The sequence below is a fragment of the Mercenaria mercenaria genome, chromosome 2 (assembly GCF_021730395.1).
Source record: "Mercenaria mercenaria strain notata chromosome 2, MADL_Memer_1, whole genome shotgun sequence".
In the NCBI taxonomy this organism is placed as follows: domain Eukaryota; kingdom Metazoa; phylum Mollusca; class Bivalvia; order Venerida; family Veneridae; genus Mercenaria; species Mercenaria mercenaria.
The window spans coordinates 112,311,577-112,333,469 of NC_069362.1; the positions used below are offsets into that span (position 1 = coordinate 112,311,577).

The window sequence follows — 21,893 nt, forward strand, 5'->3', positions numbered from 1 at the left end:
TACTTGCTATTTCTCTTTTTATTTCATTCAAAGCACGTATAAATACCATCATGGAAATATAAAAGAATACAGTTATTTTGTGGTGCGTCTTTAAATGTTAACTTTTCACCAAATAATGGATAATTTATTTAATTTTTGTATATATAGAAATGAAATACATGATTAATTGCCAATATTTAAATAAATTCAAGTAATTAAAGACAAAATCTAATTTGTAATAGATATCTAAAGTAGGCTCTATATGTTCGAGCATTTAGACAGACTAATCAATTTTCATTTTTCCACGGAAAGGTGCTCATGTTGCTAGTTAAGGACTAAGTGATTGTCTGCTTTTATCAAGCCCTTGGAAGTATAGAATTAACAAAACAAAAAGGAATGCAACTCTAACGTACCTATAAATAATAAATAGCTCCCTTTTGCACGACTACGACGATATGCTGTTTCAATAAATGTGTTTTGAAAACTAAAAAACTAAATAAATTTCGAACTTTTCTTTAAAACAAAGATCATTTGTCTTAATATAAATGCATGCAACACTTTGAAAATAATTTTGATAGCTTAAAGACATAAAAACAGGTTAATAGCTTTGCAAATTATCCCCGAATTTTCTATTTCAACAGTATGTCAGCTGGTAGCTTTTTTACATCACCTGTGGAGATAACTTTGTTGGCGTTGGCCAATAGTATAAAACACCCTTATCTACCGGAACCAGTTAACGTAAATAGACATGCATTTCATGAGTCGATATTTTAAGCTTATTCTTAATGATAACTCAAATTGTTTGAAAAAAAAAACAATCTAAAACTCCTATAGTTATAGATTAAACTCGAGAACAGAGTACATATAGACGTTAAACTAACACGAAAAACAGGGATGGTGTCATCTTAGAAAGTGCGATCGTTATCCTGGTGGGTATGGAACCAGCGGCCTCTGGGCTAAGAGACCAACATCTAAAACAATAGACCACTGCTTACATGCGTTCAAATACTCATCGGAACTCGCGTATTTCAGGGAAATGCCGAGCTTACTATACCCGCTGTTTGCAGGCAAAGATTTGCCTTTGTCTATCAGACCGTCCATATGTCAAACTTCGTGTATGTTATAGCTTTAGCTTTGAAAATATTTCAACTACCGCGGCAGTTAACCTTACACGATGTCCTTGATTCTGTACTAGTACTAACATATTATGCGCAAATAAATTCCAACTTCTCAACATGAATCAGAGGTAGAGGAGGAAATTAATTCAGACATGATGTTTTCTTTGAAATCGTCACGAAGAACATGCGCCTCGCCTGGGGATTAAACGCACAATCCCTCGATCAGTAGATCTACGCTTTCCCTATTGAGACAGGCAGTCGGGCTTGACTAAAGGTAAGCGTTTAAACGAGAAATCTGAAAGAATAGTTATGCTAATGAGACAGGTGAACATAGCATTTTCGTGCGTATCATTTCATGATCTGTAAGTTTCATTCGTATTTATATATCACTTGCTGGATCAATATCTATTTATAGGCCATTAGCTCAATGGGTGAAGAATCGGACTTTCTGGTTTCAGTTCTGGATAGATTACATTGTATCTTTAATATTAATGTATTACCCTATTATTCTTTTAAAGATTTACAGTTGTATAGATCAAAATGATGAACACATGTCATTTGGCACAGATGATTGATTTGTAAATATGTTAAGCCGCTGTGATTTAACCCGCATAGTCACGTGAAAACTAAATCAGGAAGTTTATAAAACTTTCAGTTACAGTTCAACTTGTGAAAAGGATCTCGCTTAAAAGTAAGTCCTTTTTTACTTTAAAGTGGAAACATCTTATCTCCAATCATATTTTAATAGTTATGAATTTTTTTCGTTATAATGGACATAACTTCATGTATGGTTTTCTTCTTACATTTCTGTATGTTCTGTTTAAATTTGGATCTATTTTCTGGGGCTACACATTTATTCAATTGTCAGCTGTCTACACTTCTGTTGACTGATCTCAAGACATTTTCTGCGCTATTTCTTTATGGTTAATACTGTAGATGCGTGGAGAAAGAGGGTAGCCATTTTTGTTTCTTTTTTAAACAGCGAATTGCAGTGAGATTTTTCATTTTTGTCCATTACAAGAATTGTTTTTACAGAATGTTTTCAAGATGCAGTCCTTTGCTTTTATTGCACTCTCTTATTACCTATTATGAAATTTAGCCATAAGTCTCTAAATTTCTAAAATGGACTGGTCCATCATTCAATTTGGGCAGTACCATTTATTATTCGAAGGGGTGTTCACTGAAAATGTACGATCGAATCTTGCATTTTTTTTATTTTATACCCTCAAAGTACTTTCTATTATTTCATTCTCTGGACCCATTTCGAAAAATCCCAAGGTAGGCTGCCTTTGGTATACAACGGACGTAGATTACTAAGGAACAGCAGCATTATTTAGATATCAGGTGAATATAATAGGGTTATTATAATAGTACATTGTAGCTCGATCTTGGATGCTGGAGTAGATTTTTGCCAGGTCGGATCTCACGAGGCTACGAGAGCCGAATACAAAATCCCAGATCTAGGTACACTTATAATGACTCTTTTATTATATACCTCTACCTTTTAGTTTGGTATTTTGTTATTGAACGAAATCTTCAATGTTTATTGATGTTAAAATGGAAAAGTTTTAATGTGCGCTATTTATAGGACTGTGTCAAGTCATGCACATTTTAATTTAATGAAAGTAGTCCGGTAACATTCAATAAAAAAGGTACAATACGGTATTTGTTTCTGCCTGTTCATATTTACTTGTGAAATGCAAGCCGATTTTTTACAGAATTTATATAGGTATATAATAAATATCGATATTATAGAATTTCTCTTTGTCATCACAATACCCGAAATATTTAAGTTCAGTGGAAGCATTTGAATTCAAACTAAAAAGATATACTCTAAATCAAATTTATAACCTATATTAGAATATGCATCTATCGCATATATTTCACAACAAAACTGAAAATCATTAGAAAACATCGAGTTTAGCCGCAGGTCTTGTTCAGGAAACAAAATTAGCAACCTAGAAGAAAGACGAAACATTCAAAAAACCTTTTCATTGCAGTTTATAAAGCTATAAATACATGTATTATACTTAGATTTTACAAAATAAAGTTCCTGTCCTTACATCAAAGACAATCAGTTACCTTTTGGGACAGAATGATACATTGTAACTATGTAACAACAGCCATAAGGACACGCAAGGTTACGAAACATGTGTATTCATCGTCATATCAAATAATCTTACCATAACATTTTAAGTTTCTACATAAACAATATAATGAATAATCCAAAATGCGAATGTTGTTATCCCATCAAAAATCTTCCTGTGTATCAAATATACAGAACAAACAATCAAACTATTTCATGAAACCAGACTTTTTCATCCTTAAAATGACGCTTTGCTATTATTCGGATCTGATTTTTTCTACTGAAAGCAATTCATTAATTACTTCGCGGTGCATAAATTTGTCTAAACACGAAATTTTTTTATTTAGCTGAGCAGTAAATTATTAGTTTTAAAAATTCCTTTAACCCTGGAATTTAATCTTAAATTAATAATAAAACTCAGTTTATCCACACTGAAAAAAAAACGGATATCCATGGCCCTTGGCCTAGCTCCTAAGTAAACAGATTCGTTAAAATTTCTAGAACTAACAGATAGCAGTATCAGCATCATATACGACATTCAGGTAACTAATTTTATCTTTTTTTAATTCAATATTGTTTGTAATACATGTCATAATATTTAATTCTTAAGAATAATTATGTGTAAATTGTAATAGTTAGCTTTTCAATAAAGAACTTATGGCTCGACCCTGTTGCAAAAATCACTTAATTATAAACCTTTTCGTGTGGAGCTATGCTAATTTCATTTAAACATTAAAGAATGATATGAAATACATATAACATATGTTTATGTATACATATAATGTAATTATATAGATACATGTTCTTTATGCGATAAAATATGTTTAATAAAAAAACTGAATATGACTTAACAAAACGACATTGTTCATGTGCAGTTTGTTTTAAACATATTTTATTTTAAATGTGCAGTTTGATGATACAACAATTGTTATGCTGTGGTGTAAATGTTATCAGTGCTACATCTACATGCTAACTGAAATTAAACTTGCAAACTGATAAATGTGCAAAGATAGAAAAAATAAAATCAGAAAAAGGTAGTTTAATGAATGAATAAACACATATTTTATTTATACATTCTAGGGATGATTTTCTTCGAAGTGTGCAAAGTTGATCATGCTAATGTTTTTTGTTTGCACACCTAGGCAACGGTCGCTGTAAAATGTAAAGGGTATTTAATATCATTGAAATATTGCTAAGTTTACACGTAAAGCAAAAGAAATATTATTTTCACTTCATATCTTTAATGGATTGAAACAAATTTTTACCCATTACTTCCGCGTAGCGCTACACGAAAAGCTCAACGATTCGACGGCACAATGTTTATGCCGTAATTAGTTTGAATATAACTAAAATAATTGTGTGTTGTTTTTTTTTTATTTTATTTTTTGTAAATAAATTATAACGGATATTATATTACTTTTATAAAAAGTCCTAAAACCAATAAGGAATTTCGTTGTAGGGATTATGGACGGCACGAGTTAGACCGAAGGCGGGAAATATAATGTGGGAAAATATACATAACCTGGGAGTATTGCTCACTATGTTAAAAGCTGATTAAGGTTTAGCTGTATATCACCAAATCACAGAAATGTTTTGTAAAAAAACAACATTTTTACCAACAAACTACCTGTCTATTGTAATAAGGAGCATCCGTCTCAAGAAGCAACCGGGAAGACTCTAGTTTCCGGAGCATGTCAGATCAGTCATTGGACTTACAGACGATAAATGTGAACCCCACATAAGTGTTAGGGAACACCTCTAACCAAGCAGTGAATATGAATCAGCTGCTCCCTCCTGACCTAGGGATGACTCTGTAACAAATAGAGCATAGTTAACTCATCGGAAAGGTTTTTCAAACTTCTGCAATGAATTACAAGCACATGCTCCGGTTGCAGCAAAGTCAAGACCTGCTCGACCTTCCGGAGCAGTTCAGCCCATTTTTCAGCCGGTTTAGTTCGATCAATACCGAGCTCCCCCAATCCTACTACTTCCGGAAATTCGAGAACTTCCGCCAGCTTACTGCATGCTTTTTCGGTAAGCGCCTTCCTGGGGTCCCACGACCGGTACGACAACCTGATCGGACCATGCTTTAATACCCTCCTGTATAGGGTACGTCTCTGGGTCACAAAAAAAATAAACCACTCCCATGAGGTGAACCTCATCAGACTCTAGTGGGTTCAGAGATGGGTTGGTCATCCCCTACTCCTTCATAGTCCTGTCAAGGTGACAGTGACTGTCAAAAGCCTCGGGCAATCTAGGGAGGTTCTGTTTATCATCCTCAGACAGCTGAAACAAGTGTCCGAGTTTCTCAACGTGGTGTCGCTCCAGCATCGACACCATTGACAATAGAAAGCGCCAGTGCACCAAGGCCGTGACATCATTACCCTCCGGTCTTAATTTCACGTCCCTGGGAACTGACACCCTCAAAGCCACACCTAAATTAACCATTGCCTGCGGAGGCATCTGGTTGCTACACAGAGGATAGTGGGCTCAGCGATTCAAGATAGACAAACAAATGTCTGAGCTCCCGATGTGCTCCTAAAAGCCACCTGCAGCACAGCTTCAGGGCGCTTAATCTACGTTGAGATATATCTTCTACCGAAAGAACCAGATTGAACACACCGGGCGTGTGACAGAGAAGCGCATGTTTGCGACTAACACCGGCCCCACAACCTCCAACTGGGCACCTAGGGCCATGCCCCGGTTCCTCAAAGACAAACTGGGCTTCTTTGTCAGGGTGTCCCTACTCAGCGAACGCTGAACAGAACGACCTTTACCATGGGATCCTTTCCCCGGACCAGTAATTACTCACTGAGACTGGCCTTGCCAAACAGAAGGTCTTGGTGTCTTCTCTGTCGGACTAAGCATTCTAGAACCCACAGGGCCTTGCGAAACCTGCCCTGTTCCAGAAGCTCTGTGCTGGGTCTTACTCTCGTCTCGCTCACGCGGACGAGGCTTCACCGGACTAACCGGTTTCCGACTGCCTGAGGGGTGTATCGGGCTACTACCTCCCAACAGCTTCTCGGGAGTTCCAGAGGAAACAGATTCTGCCTCGCTGTCGGCCCCTCCCACAACAAGCAACTGTTGCTCTGCCAGAGGAACCAACTCGAGGTTCTCACCAGTCCGTTCAATAGCCGGATCTGTCCCAGGACGGATGTCCCTACTCTGTCCACGTGGGGCATCCTGTCACTTGGATTTCTGAATGGGCCCAAAACGGCTGACATTCTGGGAAATCCACTCACGGGAGTGACACTGTAGAACGTCTAACTCCCTGGCCTGATCCCTTAACCAGCCGTACATACGCCAGTCTTTGGCTTCACGGACCTAGTCCAGCAGGATTTCAAACCTGTTCGGTTGACTACTTGAGGTGACTTCTGCTGCTGCTAATTCTTTCGGATGTGTCAACCTGCCCATCTTTAGCACCTCCATCACCCTTCCCAGACCATCACAATAATTCTTTTCAGCCATATCCTGAAAACACACCCAAAAATGTTTGGTCAGTTTTGAGTCCTAACTCTTCTGTGACAGTCTAGACACTTGTATTGTTTTATGTCTAGTGCATCAGAAGCGGTTATGTTTACACAGGACCCATGGAACCACTCCTTACAGAAATCACACTGGATCATAAATCTACCCTGCCATGTCAGAAGGCCTATATGGAGTAGTCCGTGCCTTGTGTATTTCAAGAACCTTACAGACCTCCGTAAACATTTTCGGTTCAAAGTTCCTGCCCTGATCTGAAAATATCTTAAAGGGCACTCCAAACCTTGTAAAGAAACCGTCCACAGCTGCCCGCGCAGTAACTTCAGCGGACAGACTAGGGAGTGGTATAGATTCCACCTGTTTGGTGAACTGATCCACCATCATAAGCACATATTCATTGCCCCTAGGCGTTTTAGGTAGTCGACCTAGGAAATCAATATGTACTCTCTCAATGGGTGAAGCTGCCTGGTACTCAGTCAATCGGCACTTGCCTTGCCGATCGGCTTTCTTATTTTGGTTACATGTCTCACATTGCGACACATGCTGTCGAACGTCCCTGCCTAAACCATACCAGACAAACTTCTCCTTAACCGTCTCCTTAGTGCGTTTCACACCCTGATGCCCCGAAGATGGAAGTCTATGACTGAGTGCTATAGCTTCCTCCTTCAGGCTTTCTGGCATAACAAGACGAATGACATCTTGTCCCGAGTCATTCTGGTATAAAATAGAACAAGTGGAAACTTCACAGGTCGTTCAACACGACAAAAACGAAACTGTTCCAGGCTCGGTTTGATTGAGCCTGTTCATGGACCATCTAACAGAAGAAATTGCTCTTTATTTAACCAATTTGACTTAGCCGCTGGACTGGCACGAAACAGATCGGACGGTGCCAGATCTGTCCTATTTTGTAACCAATTCAAAACAGCAATTCCTCATCATGTTTCTGAGCATCTCTCAATTCTGCCACAGAGAACCCCCAACTACACAGCCTAGTTTTATCCCTCAGGGCTCCTTTATCTGGTACCGAGATAAAATCCTGTGGGCTAGACCCCAGACCTTGTGTAGAGTCAGAGGAACCTGTCGCACCCGTAGGCACGGCAAGTCTTTTTGGTTTGTCCTTTCCGGGGGATCTGACCTTAGACTGTGAACTTGGTTGCCCTACAATAGGCACTGAACCAGACTGTCCAGAACTGACTGTATTACCGAGACCCTTTACAGCTTCAGCCTGATTTTTGGCACCCATCCTTGTGGTTACCATGTTTATGCTGGTAACTTCAGTTCCTAGGCTGTTTTCAGACACCTCCCATTGAATGAGTTCTACAGCATCGCTGAACATATCTACCACAATGGGGCTAACTCCCCAAGAGTGGTCTACATCCATACCAGATAATCATCTGTTAGGCTACCTTTCTCAGAAATGCATCCTGCATCTGAGACTACCATTGCAAGGGCTGGCGTGCCACTCTTACCTTCAGTATTAGTGGTGGTTACGTCTTGATACCCGTAGACAGTCGTACCCATGCCCTTGTTGGTCCCAGGCTTTCCAGATGCTCCGTGGTGGCCATCTACGGAGGTATTGTCTGGGGTACCCTTATTTACAAACTGCACTGCGTCGTCTACTTCTTCGTAAAAGGTTTCACAACTTTCATGGGCCTTCTTACATTACTTACACCCGCCACAAGGTAACTGCTCAGGTCTGTCCCAGCATGGAACTCCTCGCAATGCCCCTCCTCAGCCGGCATTCTAGACAAAGCGTAAGTATTACCATGTTCACGACCTGCCCTTTGCTGCAGCACCATATTATACTGAGATAGCTCCTCTAGCCATCTCGCCAGTTGAACTTGAGGCTCTCGGAACCCCATCAACCACCTTAAACTCGAGTGATCAGTCCGTACAATAAACGGTCTACCAAGTAAATAATGTCTGAACTGCCTGCTAAATCTAACTACAGCAAGCAGCTCTTTTCTAGTGATACAGTAATTCTTCTGCTCTTTCGAAAGAATGCAATGACCTTTTCCTTGCTGCCCTGGACCTGAAGTAATTCTGCTCCAAAAGAATTATTAGAAGCATCCATGTCCAGAATGAATTGATCCGTTTCGGCCGGCAAGGCTAACACAGGCAGCTGCGTCAGAGCCTCTTTTAAAGCTTCAAAAGCTTTAGCCTGCTCCTCCCGCCGCACAAACTGACGTTTGCCTGTCACAGCATCAGGTTCAGCTAACTTTGAAAAGTTCTTAACAGAGCCTCTCTTGTAGTTAGCTAAGCCTATGAACCGCTCCACATGCTTTGCACATGTCGGGACCGGCCATTGCTGGGCCACTTCAATGTCAATCTTAGACAAAGCTAAGCTTTTGCCACTGACATTCCTCCCCAAGAATTCTATATCTTTCTGAAAAAAAGATACATTTCTTAGGCTTCAATTTCAATCCGTATATGCGAAACCTCTGCAAGGCATCTCTCAGATTAACCATATGGTCTCTGAAACTCTTACCTATCACTACGGTATCGTCCAGAAAGGATGCTTTCCACGTTAGGCCTCTGAGGACTAAATTCATAATTCGGGCATACGTGGCTGGTGCTCTACAAAGACCGAACCCCATTCGCACATGCTCAAAAGGACTATACTTGGTTATGAAAGCAGTCTTTTTCCGGTCTTCCTCCCTGATGGGAACCTGCCAGTAGGCAGAGTTAGCATCAAGCTTCGAAAACCATACACTCCCTGACAGAGTGTCAAGACAATCATCCACTAAGGGCAATGGAAAAATACCTTTCTTCGATTTTTCATTCAACGCCCTATAGTCAATACACCAACGAACTGAACCGTTCCGTTTCCGGATAAGTACTGGGACGGAAGCCCAGTCAGATATTGACACCTGGATGACCCCTGCCTTTAACATTTTATTGAGATGGGCCTCTTCCTCCCCAGCAAAACACACTGGCGTGCGCCTCATGCGTTGCTTACCTGGTTCGGCATTACCCGTGTCAATAACATATTCCATTGCAGTAAAATTACCAAGATCACACTCATCTTGAGCAAACACATCTTGGTACTCAATAAGCAACTGAGCCAATTGCCGCTGTTGCTCCTCATTCAAATGTTCACAGGATTCGGAGTACACTTGCTGAAGGTGGGGCGGGAGAGCACTATCACTCTCCGGTCTAGGAACAGTGTCCCCTTGCCACCCCAGATCAGAAATTTGATTTATATTATACTCCTCATCCTCCTCCCCCACTTCAATGATTTCGGACACTGGATATGCTCTTCCTATCTCAGATCCCTTAGAAATTAACTTATACCTATCAGTGGGGGTTAATATCACAAACAACTGGATCAGTGAACCCTTCCTTGACCACCCTAGGATTCCATACCTTAGACTGGTCCAATGGTTCAATGACATAATCAGTTAGTTCTGTGTTCATCTTACATTTCACATGGGCCACAGAATGAGGCGGAATAACCCTGCGTTTAGCCACAGTAACTCTGGACACTGATGGAAAACCATTTATACTATCAACATCAAGAGTTATGTGCATGCCGTCAAAGATTATTATACCCCTACCCATGTCTAAAATCGATCGGCCTTTATCACAGAGAATGTCAAAACCTAACAACATTTGTTGTTCTATAGGGGCGACATATATATTCTCAGTATACCATTTCGGTCCAAATTTCAACCGGACGGGACCGACAGTGTAGCCGGTTATCCATAACTCCCTCCCAGCAGTAATAAGCTTGACCTCTTTGACCTTTGGGGGCTTATGCCGCAAAGAGTTATAGACCTTGTCTGATATAATTGTGACCTGGGCAGCAGTGTCCACAATTGCTGTAACTGGTTGATCCCCCACTTGAATACCCACGGAACCGGAATTTTATTTAGGATCGGGGTGCCTCTGCCTTGTCCGACCCTTTGTAGTTTAACCGACTCTGTTGATCGGTCCTTGAAGTTAGACAATCCCTGCGGAAATGCCCTTCCTTGCCGCACCCATAACACCGGAGAGGCCCTTTCTTACCTTTAGGGTTTGTCCTGTCTCGGTTGTGCTTTACCGCAATGGCTTTTTCAAATTTAAGCTGCAATTGCCTCCATGACGGTACTATTATCCGGTGCTCCTCCAGAACTTCCGGACCTTTCACCCACAGCGTATACGCGTTCTGGTTCACGCCGCTTGAGTTCGCGCTTTGGTTTGTCATATATGGCCGAATGTCCCTGTTGGTACTTTCGTACCATTTGCTTAGCCTGTTAGATACTCAAAGGACTAAGCATTAATGTATTTTGTCCAGCATCCTTATCCAACAAGCTCTGACAGAAACGACTTTTGACCTGACTGGTCACAAACGAATCTGGCAGACTCTTAAATGCTTTTGCCGCAAGAGTCAAAAGCCGGTCTGCATAGTCATCCAACGACTCACCATCTCTCTGGCAAGCCTGTTGCAATTGTGTTTGAGCTTCTGCCGGCTGCTCCAGTTCACCAAAACGCGCCTCCAGTTTACTACGTAAACTCCTGTATGAGTTCACGTCACCACTATCATGTATTAATACATAATAGTCCAGCACCAGCACAAGCCATCAAACCTTTCGACATCTGACCATCCGCAAGCTTCGGCATATCTGGTAATCTTTAAATCGAAAGCTTCCCAGCTGCCCTCACCGTCAAAGGTCAGATGCTTAGGCAAGGAACTTACAGACTTCCTTGACATACTATAGTCAGCACCCACACAGACTTCCGGACTCCCTTGTTGTGACATTCGATACAAATCAAAAGAATAACAACAACAATGTAGAAATATTTTTTATTATTTCCATTCAACAATAATTCAAAAAATATACCTTTTAAGAATCCTAAAAAGTTCACCAAAGGAAACTGCAAATGCTTATGGCGCATGCGCAGACAGCTATCCGCGAGATTCGAATATTTTTTTTTCAATTATTCGACTAAAGACACCTAAATAAAATTTAAATGCCTTAGACCAAGAACGTAATCGTCTAAATACAATTACGCCTTACCTGGTCTCTTATCCCACTCAACTTACAACCGTTTTTAGACTGGCAAAATGGCCAAGGCTAAAAATCAAAATCTGTTGTGTAGCGATTTATTGGTCGGCGAAATATGGGCTTTAAATCACCGCTGCCACCAATATTGCAATTGGTGAATGTTCAATGTAGCCCAATACAACTTACCAATAACTTTAGAAGGTTGATGCAGTTGTAGATTCGTGTCTACAGACAGATTACTGTTTCTGTTGTACAGGACGACGTCTAACTGTCCGGAACGCTCAACAGGAAATCACCCCTTTCGGCTTCCGGTTGGGCTATCCTCACGTAGACCGGACCAGACCGTACACAGGCACTACATGTCTTATACATGTTTTACCTTACTGTCCTGTACCATTTGATACTTAAAATATTCTTGAAAGTTGTCCCCCTTTATAAAAAATGCTATTTGTAAAGAAATAAAAGTAAAAAATTGTTCAAATCGATGCTTAACCTAGTTATATGAGGTTTGAGCACTGGGACATTATTGCAATGGCATCAAAACAAAGACATGTTACAGTATTTGTTCTTAAAAAAACGATGGGAGTTTAAAGGCGTTAAACTGTCCAGAAGTTTGGTCTCTTCATAAAGTCCCTTTCCGGAATTTAATATATATATAAAGCGGAAAAAAGATGAATCAAGATGCCTTTAATTTTTTTACATATTTAATGATTATAATCCAATTAAGTTGTATAAAATAATGTAACTCAACCGGTTTCACCCGTTTACGGGATCTTCAGGAGTAATACTGTACTGTTGACGTTAGTAACGTCGCTTGGTAACGACGTCGTTTTATTGTAATAAGGGACGTTACTCTTCGGAGTTTTTCAAGGGACGCCACTATGTAATTATTAATGTGTTATTTTGCATTTAGTTCTGGACAAAAAGTATTAATTAATAAAGTTTCTTTTCTCCTTCTTTTAAATCTGTCTGTTTCTTGTAATTTATAAATTGGCATTATTTTAAGTTTTTGAAGTAAATCTTTTGAGCAGTCTGCAATGTGGCGACAGATTGGTAGAAGAGCGTTTTCCGGATATCTTATATGTTGATTATGAAGATTTACTCGATTTCGTAAATTAGACGTTTCTCCAATATAGTCTTTTGAACATCCGGAACATTTCATTGCATATATGACATTTTGTATTTCACATGTACCGGAAAATTTAATATTGAATTGTCGGCCATTTCTGAAGTGGTACTTATTCCCTTCTACCAGAAATTTACACAGTTCACAATTTTTCTTTCCACATTGCTGTATTTCTGGTTTCCTTGCCGATTCTGTAAATGATGCTCTTGTTAATAGTTTCTTCAAGTTGGCTGGTTGTCTCTTGCTTTTAATGATTTTATTTTGTGAAATAATTTCTTTCATTGTAGTATCGTTATATAATATTGGTAGATTTTCTTTTATTATGTTAAAAAATTCAAAAAAAAATAATTTGGATTATGTGTTGATACATAAGGTATTATATTTTCATCTTGTTTTTCGTTGGTCTTTCTCAATTCTTCTTGATTAATTGATAATGCTCTCTGTATTCCATTTTCAATTCATTTTAGAGGATATCTAAGATGCCAGGAATTCTTTCAATTCCATTAATCGTAAATGTAGAGAGTCTTTCCTTGAAATAATTGTACATAAGCGCCTTGCGAGAGAAAATGGAATAATCTCCTTTGTATGTTTAGCATGATACGAATTGAACAATAAATACTGTTTACTCTCTGTTAGTTTATAATATATATCTGTTTCAATTTCCGTTCCTTTTAGCTTGACTGAAATATCTAGGAAAGGCAGTTCATCTGTACTGATTTGCATGGTGAACTTTAAATCTTCATGGAGTTTATTTTGTATTATGTTGAGGGTGTTTGAATCCTCTCTCGATTTTGCCATAATATAAAAATGTCATCTTAATACCTTTTCCAGTTATGTATAAAATACTCTTTGAACTCAGTTCCATAGTTTTCTTCTACTTCCTTGTATAATATAGTTCTTCTAAATAACCAGTATCTAATGTGACATAAACCGGTGCAAATTTCGTGCCCATGGCAATGCCTTTAATTTGCCTATAAAATTTCTCATTAAAATGGAATGTGTTGTTTTTCAAAATAAATTATGTTGCAGAAAGTATAAATGATTTTGTAAATCTTGACGGAATTGTTTTAGGGTATTTATTTATCCAACTTTCCACTGTTTTTATTCCTAGAGTGTGGGAAATATTTGAATACAGTGATTCAACATCAAATGTTGTTAAAATAAATTGCTGATTAGCTTTTTGTGGTAGTGTGTTAAGCAAATCTGTACTGTCTCTAACATTGCTTTGTACGTATTTCGTCAATGGACGTAGTAGAATGTCTAACATATTACTTAATCTGTTAGTTTGGCAGCTTGGTCCCGCAACTATTGTGCGTATTTTCGAATCTTTGACATTCGTAATTGTCACCACCTCTGAATTTTGCATAGAGCAAGCGTTATTTATCTGCTGACTTTTATGAACTTTTGGTAGACCATAGAAATTCCGTTGTTTACCTCAAAGTATTTAAGGTAGTCATACTCTTTTTGCGTGAAGCTGTTTTTAAAGTTATCTGGTTCTTACCTAAATAAGGCAAAGTAAAGCATGCTGCCTTCCCTAATCGATAGACGAGTATATAAATTGACCAATCAATCTACATGCGCACTTTTGATTTGCTGCCCACGTGATGATAGCGTCTAAAGATACTGCTGCGTCTCGTTCTATACTTATCAATGTTTACAAAATAAAGCGTTGTAACGGTTTATAAAAGCATATGAGAAAAACTGCAATAATTTGATTGTTCCCGTAATTCTGGAAACTATAAACTGGTCAACCATTATGTTTCATGTAAATATATGAAACAGTGGCGGCATTTTGCCTTTCTGTGATAAATTAGTTTAAAAATTACAATTCACAATGTGTGGGTTAGTCGCTTTAACCTCTCAAATTTAGGGTTTCTAGTAACTGTACAAAGACAAATACACTATATACCGTTATACAGATGAGCCTAATATTTCACTTTATATGAAATATGTTTATCAAACCTTCTTTAGTCTGAATTATTTATCTGCTGACTTTTATGAACTTTTGGTAGACCATAGAAATTCCGTTGTTTACCTCAAAGTTTTTAAGGTAGTCATACTCTTTTTGCGTGAAGCAGTTTTTAAAGGTATCTGGTTCTTACCTAAATAAGGCAAAGTAAAGCATGCTGCCTTCCCTAATCGATAGACAAGTATATAAATTGACCAATCAATCTAAATGCGCACTTTTGATTTGCTGCCCACGTGATGATAGCGTCTAAAGATACGACTGCGTCTCGTTCTATACTTATCAATGTTTACAAAATAAAGCGTTGTAACGGTTTATAAAAGCATATGAGAAAAACTGCAAAAATTCGAATGTTCCCGTAATTCTGGAAACTATAAACTGGTCAACCATTATGTTTCATGTAAATATATGAAACAGTGGCGGCATTTTGCCTTTCTGTGATAAATTAGTTTATAAATTACAATTCACAATGTGTTGGTTAGTCGCTTTAACCTCTCAAATTTAGGGTTTCTAGTAACTGTACAAAGACAAATACACTATATACCGTTATACAGATTAGCCTTATATTTCACTTTATATGAAATATGTTTATCAAACCTTCTTTGTCTGAATTTTCCCACAAAAAATGCTAAACAAAAAGATACGTTTTAGAGTCTTTTAGCACAATAATTTTCAAGTAACACATAACAGTTGCATTATTTGGATATTCTACATGATTCTTACAAAGTAAAAATCCAATTATTATAAACAACAAGTCTAAATCTTCGTCAGTAAACCAAATTGTATTGATAACAAATGCATTGTGCAACGGCAGGTGTAATAAAACTTTATCTCCTATTGAATCTTATACTTTATAAACCTTAAGCCAAGTATAGCTCAATGCATGACTTCAATGTTTTTAACACGTCCTTTTCATGATTTTATACCTGATTTACATGAAAAATACGTAGTCATAACAATTTTGAAACTTGGTGTACTTCGTATTAAAACTAAAACAATCTGTGAAATCAAAGAAACTGTTCTTTAACACCCTAGAAATCATACCTTTTCACGGAATATTTATTAAACTATTCTTGCCATATTTGAACTTCTTTCTGAACCCGGTATTCATATACAGAGCAACAAAATGTGAAGGTGTTTGCAAAACGGTATGACGTTAAACCCAACAAAAACAACTTAACTCGGTATTCCATGGATGCTAAGCTCATCTATTAAACAAAAATATGTTAGGTTGGGAAGGCAGATTTTATAAAATAACTGGTAATTAGTAAGAACTAATTTACACGACTTTTCGATGGTTGATTTTATATTGTTATGAAACTTTTATTGCTCCTGGCACACACACGCACGCCACGCGCGCACGCATACAAGCACGCAAACATAGACTGGCATACATACCTTTTCTTATGCAAAAACTTAGGCTTGTATTTTGCTCCTCTTCTTTTCTGTCCTCAAATGTGTCTATGTGATATCCATTTTCAAAATGCAGCTTGCGAAACATATTATATTACGCTTGACATGTTTATAATACATTCCTAGCTTCTACATTTAGTGTTAATTATTAACCCTTTATCATGCTGGACACGACTGATTCTGCCTTTGCGACCAAAGTTATTATGAGCATTACGTTAAACAAATAAATCTTCCTCCACCGTCAAAGCTGGAAAATCACCATATAACTTATAGCTGTGCTAGTTAAACATTAAGGTGTAGGTCCATGTTTCGGAGAAAAAAGTTCGAACGTCATCATGTCATAGAAAGAAAGCATTGTTTTACATGAAAATTTAACAGCATATAAAATATTTATATTATTTTACAAAACAATTGTCAATTTACGCATATATGTATTGAATTCTGGAAAGGGACTGCATGAAGGGGCCACACTTCTGGACAGTTCAGCGCCTTTAAAAACTCACCATTTTTAAAAAGCTGTTACATGTCTTCGTTTTGATGCATTTGCAACATCGTGCGAGTGTTTAAACTTCACATAAGTAGGTAAAACATCGTTTTTGACAATTGTTTACATTTATTCCTTTACAAATGGCATTCTTATTTACAGGGGGACAACTCATTTTGAATAATTTTAGTATCCAACTCTGTGGGACAGAACAGTAAAACATGTATTGGACAGATAAGTTGTGTGTCAAGATGCTGTTCATTTACTAAAAAAACTGTTGTTTTGTGATATGCTGCTAAACCTTAAACTCAGCCAACAAGTGCGAATGAAAATTGCCTGATTTTTCGAGTAATGTAAATTTTATTTAGGGACTTTATGTTTCGATTAATGAAACAGATGTATTTAGTTTATGCTAAATATTTAATTTTAATTCGAATCTGATGAAAGCTTTCAAATCTTTTAAAATTGCATTCAGAAAAGCAGTACTAGTGGCATTTTGAAGACGTGGATGCTACCTCAGTACGTTTGTTCCGAATTCATAACATTCGAGTTAATCTGTCGACAGCATTTCTGCACAAACAAAAATGCTCCTTCAAGTATAACTTGTTTTATCTAATTTTGAAAGAAAGTTTATTTGTCTTTTTTTTCAGCGGGTTGTACTTTCCATCGATTTACGAGTGGGACAGATTAGGATGTTTAAAAAGATGTTCATTTCGACGAAATGGTTACCACTCTGCGAACAAACAGGGAAAGAATATGATATTATGAAGCATCAGTGTGCATTTTGATGATTACAACTTCACAGAATGATCAAGTACCTCGAAACACCGTTCTTTCTACTATTGTTTCTTTATCTGAGTACTACGTCCGGGTATTCAAAAAACCTTTACAAAAACAACTTTACATGTGATTTCAGCAACAGCTCTTCGAAACTAGTCATAAACAATGGTTTCATCGAAGAAAATGTTCTAAAGTGTTTAAAAACTTATCATTATGCAGATACATTGGTATTTAGTAACAGTAGATTACAGACTATTCCAGAATATTTAAATATACTAAACAGGCTTATAAATTTAGACTTATCACACAATGAAATAACAACAGTTTCTTTTAATGCATCAGAGCAGATTTGTAAAAACCTGAAACAACTTCATTTGGATAATAATAATATTCACGTTATACGACCAGGAAATCTTGATTGTTTAGAATCTCTAGAGAAACTTTCATTTGCAAACAATAACTTACAAGTAATTGAGAATGGGACATTTAATGTCAAATTAAAGGCGTTAGATTATATCAACCTTGTTAGCAACAACCTGACATCTTTGGACAGCAGTTTAGTTAGCAAACTCTTATTGTCAAAAGAGACACACGCAATAGTGAATGCCTCATTTAACAGTATAAATGTAATCACAAATTCGATCAATATTACAATAGAAAACTTTTCACATTTAACCAATATTGGCTTTGTACTTACACATAATAATATGACGACTGTTGACGTAGAATATTATTTCAAAATGTTTAATATTACACACCCCTCACAGCTGCTTAATTTGTGGAACTGTGGCTTTGATGCACGTTTTAATCCGTTTATTTGCGATTGTGCACTCTTTCCTTTAGCCTCAGCGCTTAGAAAGTTCTATACAATGGATCCAGATAATCCTGTATTTTCAATAACGTGTGGAAGTCCTATAAGCTTGGAAGGGATGATGCTTCGCAAGGTACAACCTGACCAATTTAACTGCTCAGTCAATCAGGATTGTCCAGATTTCTGCACTTGTACCAAATCTATCGCCATCGGCCTCGTTACAGTAGATTGCAGAGGCCAGTACCAAGCAGACGATCTACCTATGACATGTCCAGTAGCAGGCAAGATACACATTAATATTAAATCAGATAACTTGATTCGCCTCACCGCAAGAACATTTCTTTGCAATGTATCTGTTTTTGATGTCTCACAATGTGCCGTTGCAAACATAGATCCAAACATCGTCAACGTACTAGAAGGCAGAATTAACACATCAATATATTTGCATGATAATAATTTTGAAAACATTCCAAACACATTCGAGAAGTTTAATTTTAGTGAAGGACAAGTTTTAACCATTAATGGAAATCCATTCAACTGCGACTGCCATACATTATGGATGAAACAATGGCTTCTGTCAAACAAAAATCACATTTATCACCAAGATAAAATAATATGCGAATCTGGACCTGGAAAAGGCAAGCCGATTGTTGAAGTTCCAGACAACAAATTTGTTTGTCAAACTGGTCTGACCTTCCTTGACATATTATCTATTACAGTTGGATCACTGCTTGTTTTTGTTGTACTAGCATCAGTCACTGTCTGCAAAAAAAACACCATCCAAGTTTTTATGATATCAAATTTTGACATCTGTAGATACTGTTTCCGGAAGAGGAAACAGCGGTGTTTACGTTATGATATCTTTATACCACATTCGTGTGAAGACGACGATATAATTGACGACATAGTAGATAATCTTGAACATCACAATCCGCCATATAAAGTGTGCATTGGTGAGAGAAACTTTGCACCTGGTAAAACCATATCTGAAAACATACTTGTTGCGATAGAATCTAGTCATACGAGTTTACTCGTCATCTCAAACAAGTTTCTAAGAAGTGCTTGGTGCAACATGGAATTCCGAGAGGCCCACATGAGATTCCTAAAAGATCGGAATATAAACATGGTGCTGATTATCTTAGAGGATCTAGATAAGTCACTTGTTTACGAGGAGTTGAAATTATATTTGGAAACGCATGTGTACATAAAATACAGTGACAAGCACTTTTGGGCAAAACTTTTGCAAAGTCTTCCCATAATGATTACAAGCGATCCTACACTCGACGAAACATCGCCGCTAATTTCAAACATTAAATAGATTTTAAAAGATTAAAAAGATGATTATTGTTGTAAATAGATCTCGCAGATTTTACGTCAGTAATTACATTTACAATACTTTAGTCTTCCAGTGCTTATAACAAGAAACTCATTGTTACTATGAATGGTTTTATAAAGTACTTTCACTGTTTATTTTTAGGAAAGCCATAGTATCAGGTCTGTTTGGATAGCAAACATCCCACGGGGAAAATACTCCCACGGGAAAACAGAATTTGATATTCTCCAAAGAATTTATATTAAGGAATTTGCTAACTATCCGAAGTTTGATAGATTTGAAACGCATGATTTTAAACATTATACAATATCATTAAATTTGTTTAAGTGATTGATTAACGGATATGATCTTTCTGTGTTTAAATAACATTTGCCTGTTTGGTGGTTCATTAAAGGACTTTTGCAAAAGATACGCTATCAACTTTAGTATCTCATTTATATACCAAGTCAACTTATGGGACTGTGATACAGGTCACAGTTTTACACAATGATTTGCCTATATGATCATATAGTGTAACTAATCGAATATATTTTCTAAATCTAAAAGGTCCTTACAGTAACTTCTGTTAACAAGACATTTTATTTATATAATTTGAAGTTTACTTGTAAAACTAGTACTAAATAAGCTCATAAGATAGTAGTCTTGCCTTTGCCATTATGCACAACACGATGTTCTTGTTCAATTTATATTTATTACCTCTAGATATCAATGTCTTATGACTGCATTAAGGTATTGGACCCGTAAAAGAGTACCTCCTTTTTGAAGAGTATTCAATTCCTACCATAACCCTACTTTGACTGCAATTTTCAGGGGTGCGTAGGTTCAAGCCCCACTGGGGCCAAATTGTTTTCCATATTTTCCTTTTTTCTAGTAAGTTTTTACTTCTTTCAAGACTTATTATGGATGTATTGTATAAGAGTGGAAAATTTTCATTTTATAAGCGTTTTTTGCTGTTCAAAGTGAATTTACCTCTGAATCAGGAGGGTTAGTGTTAGACATCTTTAAAAATACTGAGTTACATTTTCAATGTTGGAGTCAGAATTCTGTCTCATTAAATCTGGTTACTTGAGGCACCCTAGAAAAAATGGTATTTAGAGTTTTATTTTGTGTTTTATAATTGTTTAACAATAGTTTGATGTTTCTTTGATCACAATTAATGCTGTAATGAATTCTCTGCTAACGTTTTAGATAGTGGCCATCACATTGAATTTTGTCTCTACTTGAGCTCGAGGAAATACCATAAATTATACAAAATTTACAAAAAAAAAACACTAAAATTCAGCACGGTAAAAGTTGTTCAAAATTTGCAACACAGTGCGAAACATGGTCAGCTTTAGGAATATACCAAGCAAATGCCATTTTTTAAACATGACTATTAGGGGTCTAATACCTTAAGTTAAAAGGAACACTTTGAACCTCCTTCAATGGTGTTTATTATTTATGTTTACATCGGTGTTGTTCGCTTTATTTTGGAGTGATGTTAGAAATATTTCATTCTTTGTAAGAGTTAACTTTTTTCTCGAATATTGTATGTTTTATGAATACATGTAGATGTTTTATGAAATAGAATGCATGTACACAATGTCCATAATTATGAGTTTTGAGTGTTTATACTGCCAATGATTTGCCAATGATGGGTGGACGGATAGCTCAGTGGTTAGCACACTGGCCTTCCAATCCTGAAGTCGGGGGGTTCGATCCACGGCAGCTACTCGGGAATTTTCAGAAACGCTTTTCAGTGTTTCCAACCCAACTAGAGGTGCACTGGTCAGGAACCCAGGCAATCCTTGCGTGTATCAGTGCTATACACTGGGTACGATAAAGAACCAGGCTGTCTATTCGAAACGAGCCAGGCTAAGTTAGCCGGACACGCCTGTATCTGATTTCTGATCTCTCTGTCATAGGGGCTTTGTCTCACTCTGTCCCTCTGGTCAGACCGTTTGTGTCTGTACTAGTAGAGGATGAATTATGCGCTCTGTGTGGCTGCATTTGAACTATGTAAAGCGCCTTTGAACGTGAAATTGATCATGAAAAGGGCGCTAAATAAACCTGGTATAATAATAATAATAATGATTTCAAATAACTGAGTTTATGTCATCAATCATTGTACACTTTTTACAGGCTGACCCGTTTAGCTGTGTTGTCTCATATCTCTACGTCAGGAAATTCTCTTTACATAACGATTAACAATTACAATACATGCATATGTTTGTATCAATAGAATTATCTGTTCGCGCAGTATTTATTTGAAAAGTACTGGCAATCAGTTTGCATAATTTCACATTATATTTCTGTCTGTAATTTCACGCACTAATCTTGTCTTCCT

At 37.3% G+C, this 21,893-nt stretch overlaps 1 protein-coding gene across 2 annotated transcripts; it reads left to right on the forward strand.

Annotated features, from left to right (window-relative positions):
- The first annotated feature begins 1,515 nt into the window (after positions 1-1,515).
- Positions 1,516-21,158, forward strand: LOC123564959 (protein toll-like). 2 transcript variants are annotated; one of them, XM_045358897.2, is made up of 2 exons: positions 1,516-1,788; positions 17,294-21,158. In XM_045358897.2, the coding sequence occupies exon 2, from the start codon at positions 17,450-17,452 to the stop codon at positions 19,550-19,552; it is 2,103 nt and encodes a 700-aa protein (XP_045214832.2). In that variant the 5' UTR covers positions 1,516-1,788; positions 17,294-17,449; the 3' UTR covers positions 19,553-21,158. The 2 variants fall into 2 exon arrangements, with proteins under 2 accessions (XP_045214832.2, XP_045214833.2); XM_045358898.2 differs by lacking the exon at positions 1,516-1,788 and adding an exon at positions 3,460-3,725.
- The last annotated feature ends 735 nt before the right edge of the window (positions 21,159-21,893 follow it).

Coding starts and splice junctions, on each gene's coding strand:
- LOC123564959 (XM_045358897.2), top strand. CDS start 17,450: ATGATCAAGTACCTCGAAACACCGTTCTTTCTACTATTGTTTCTTTAT.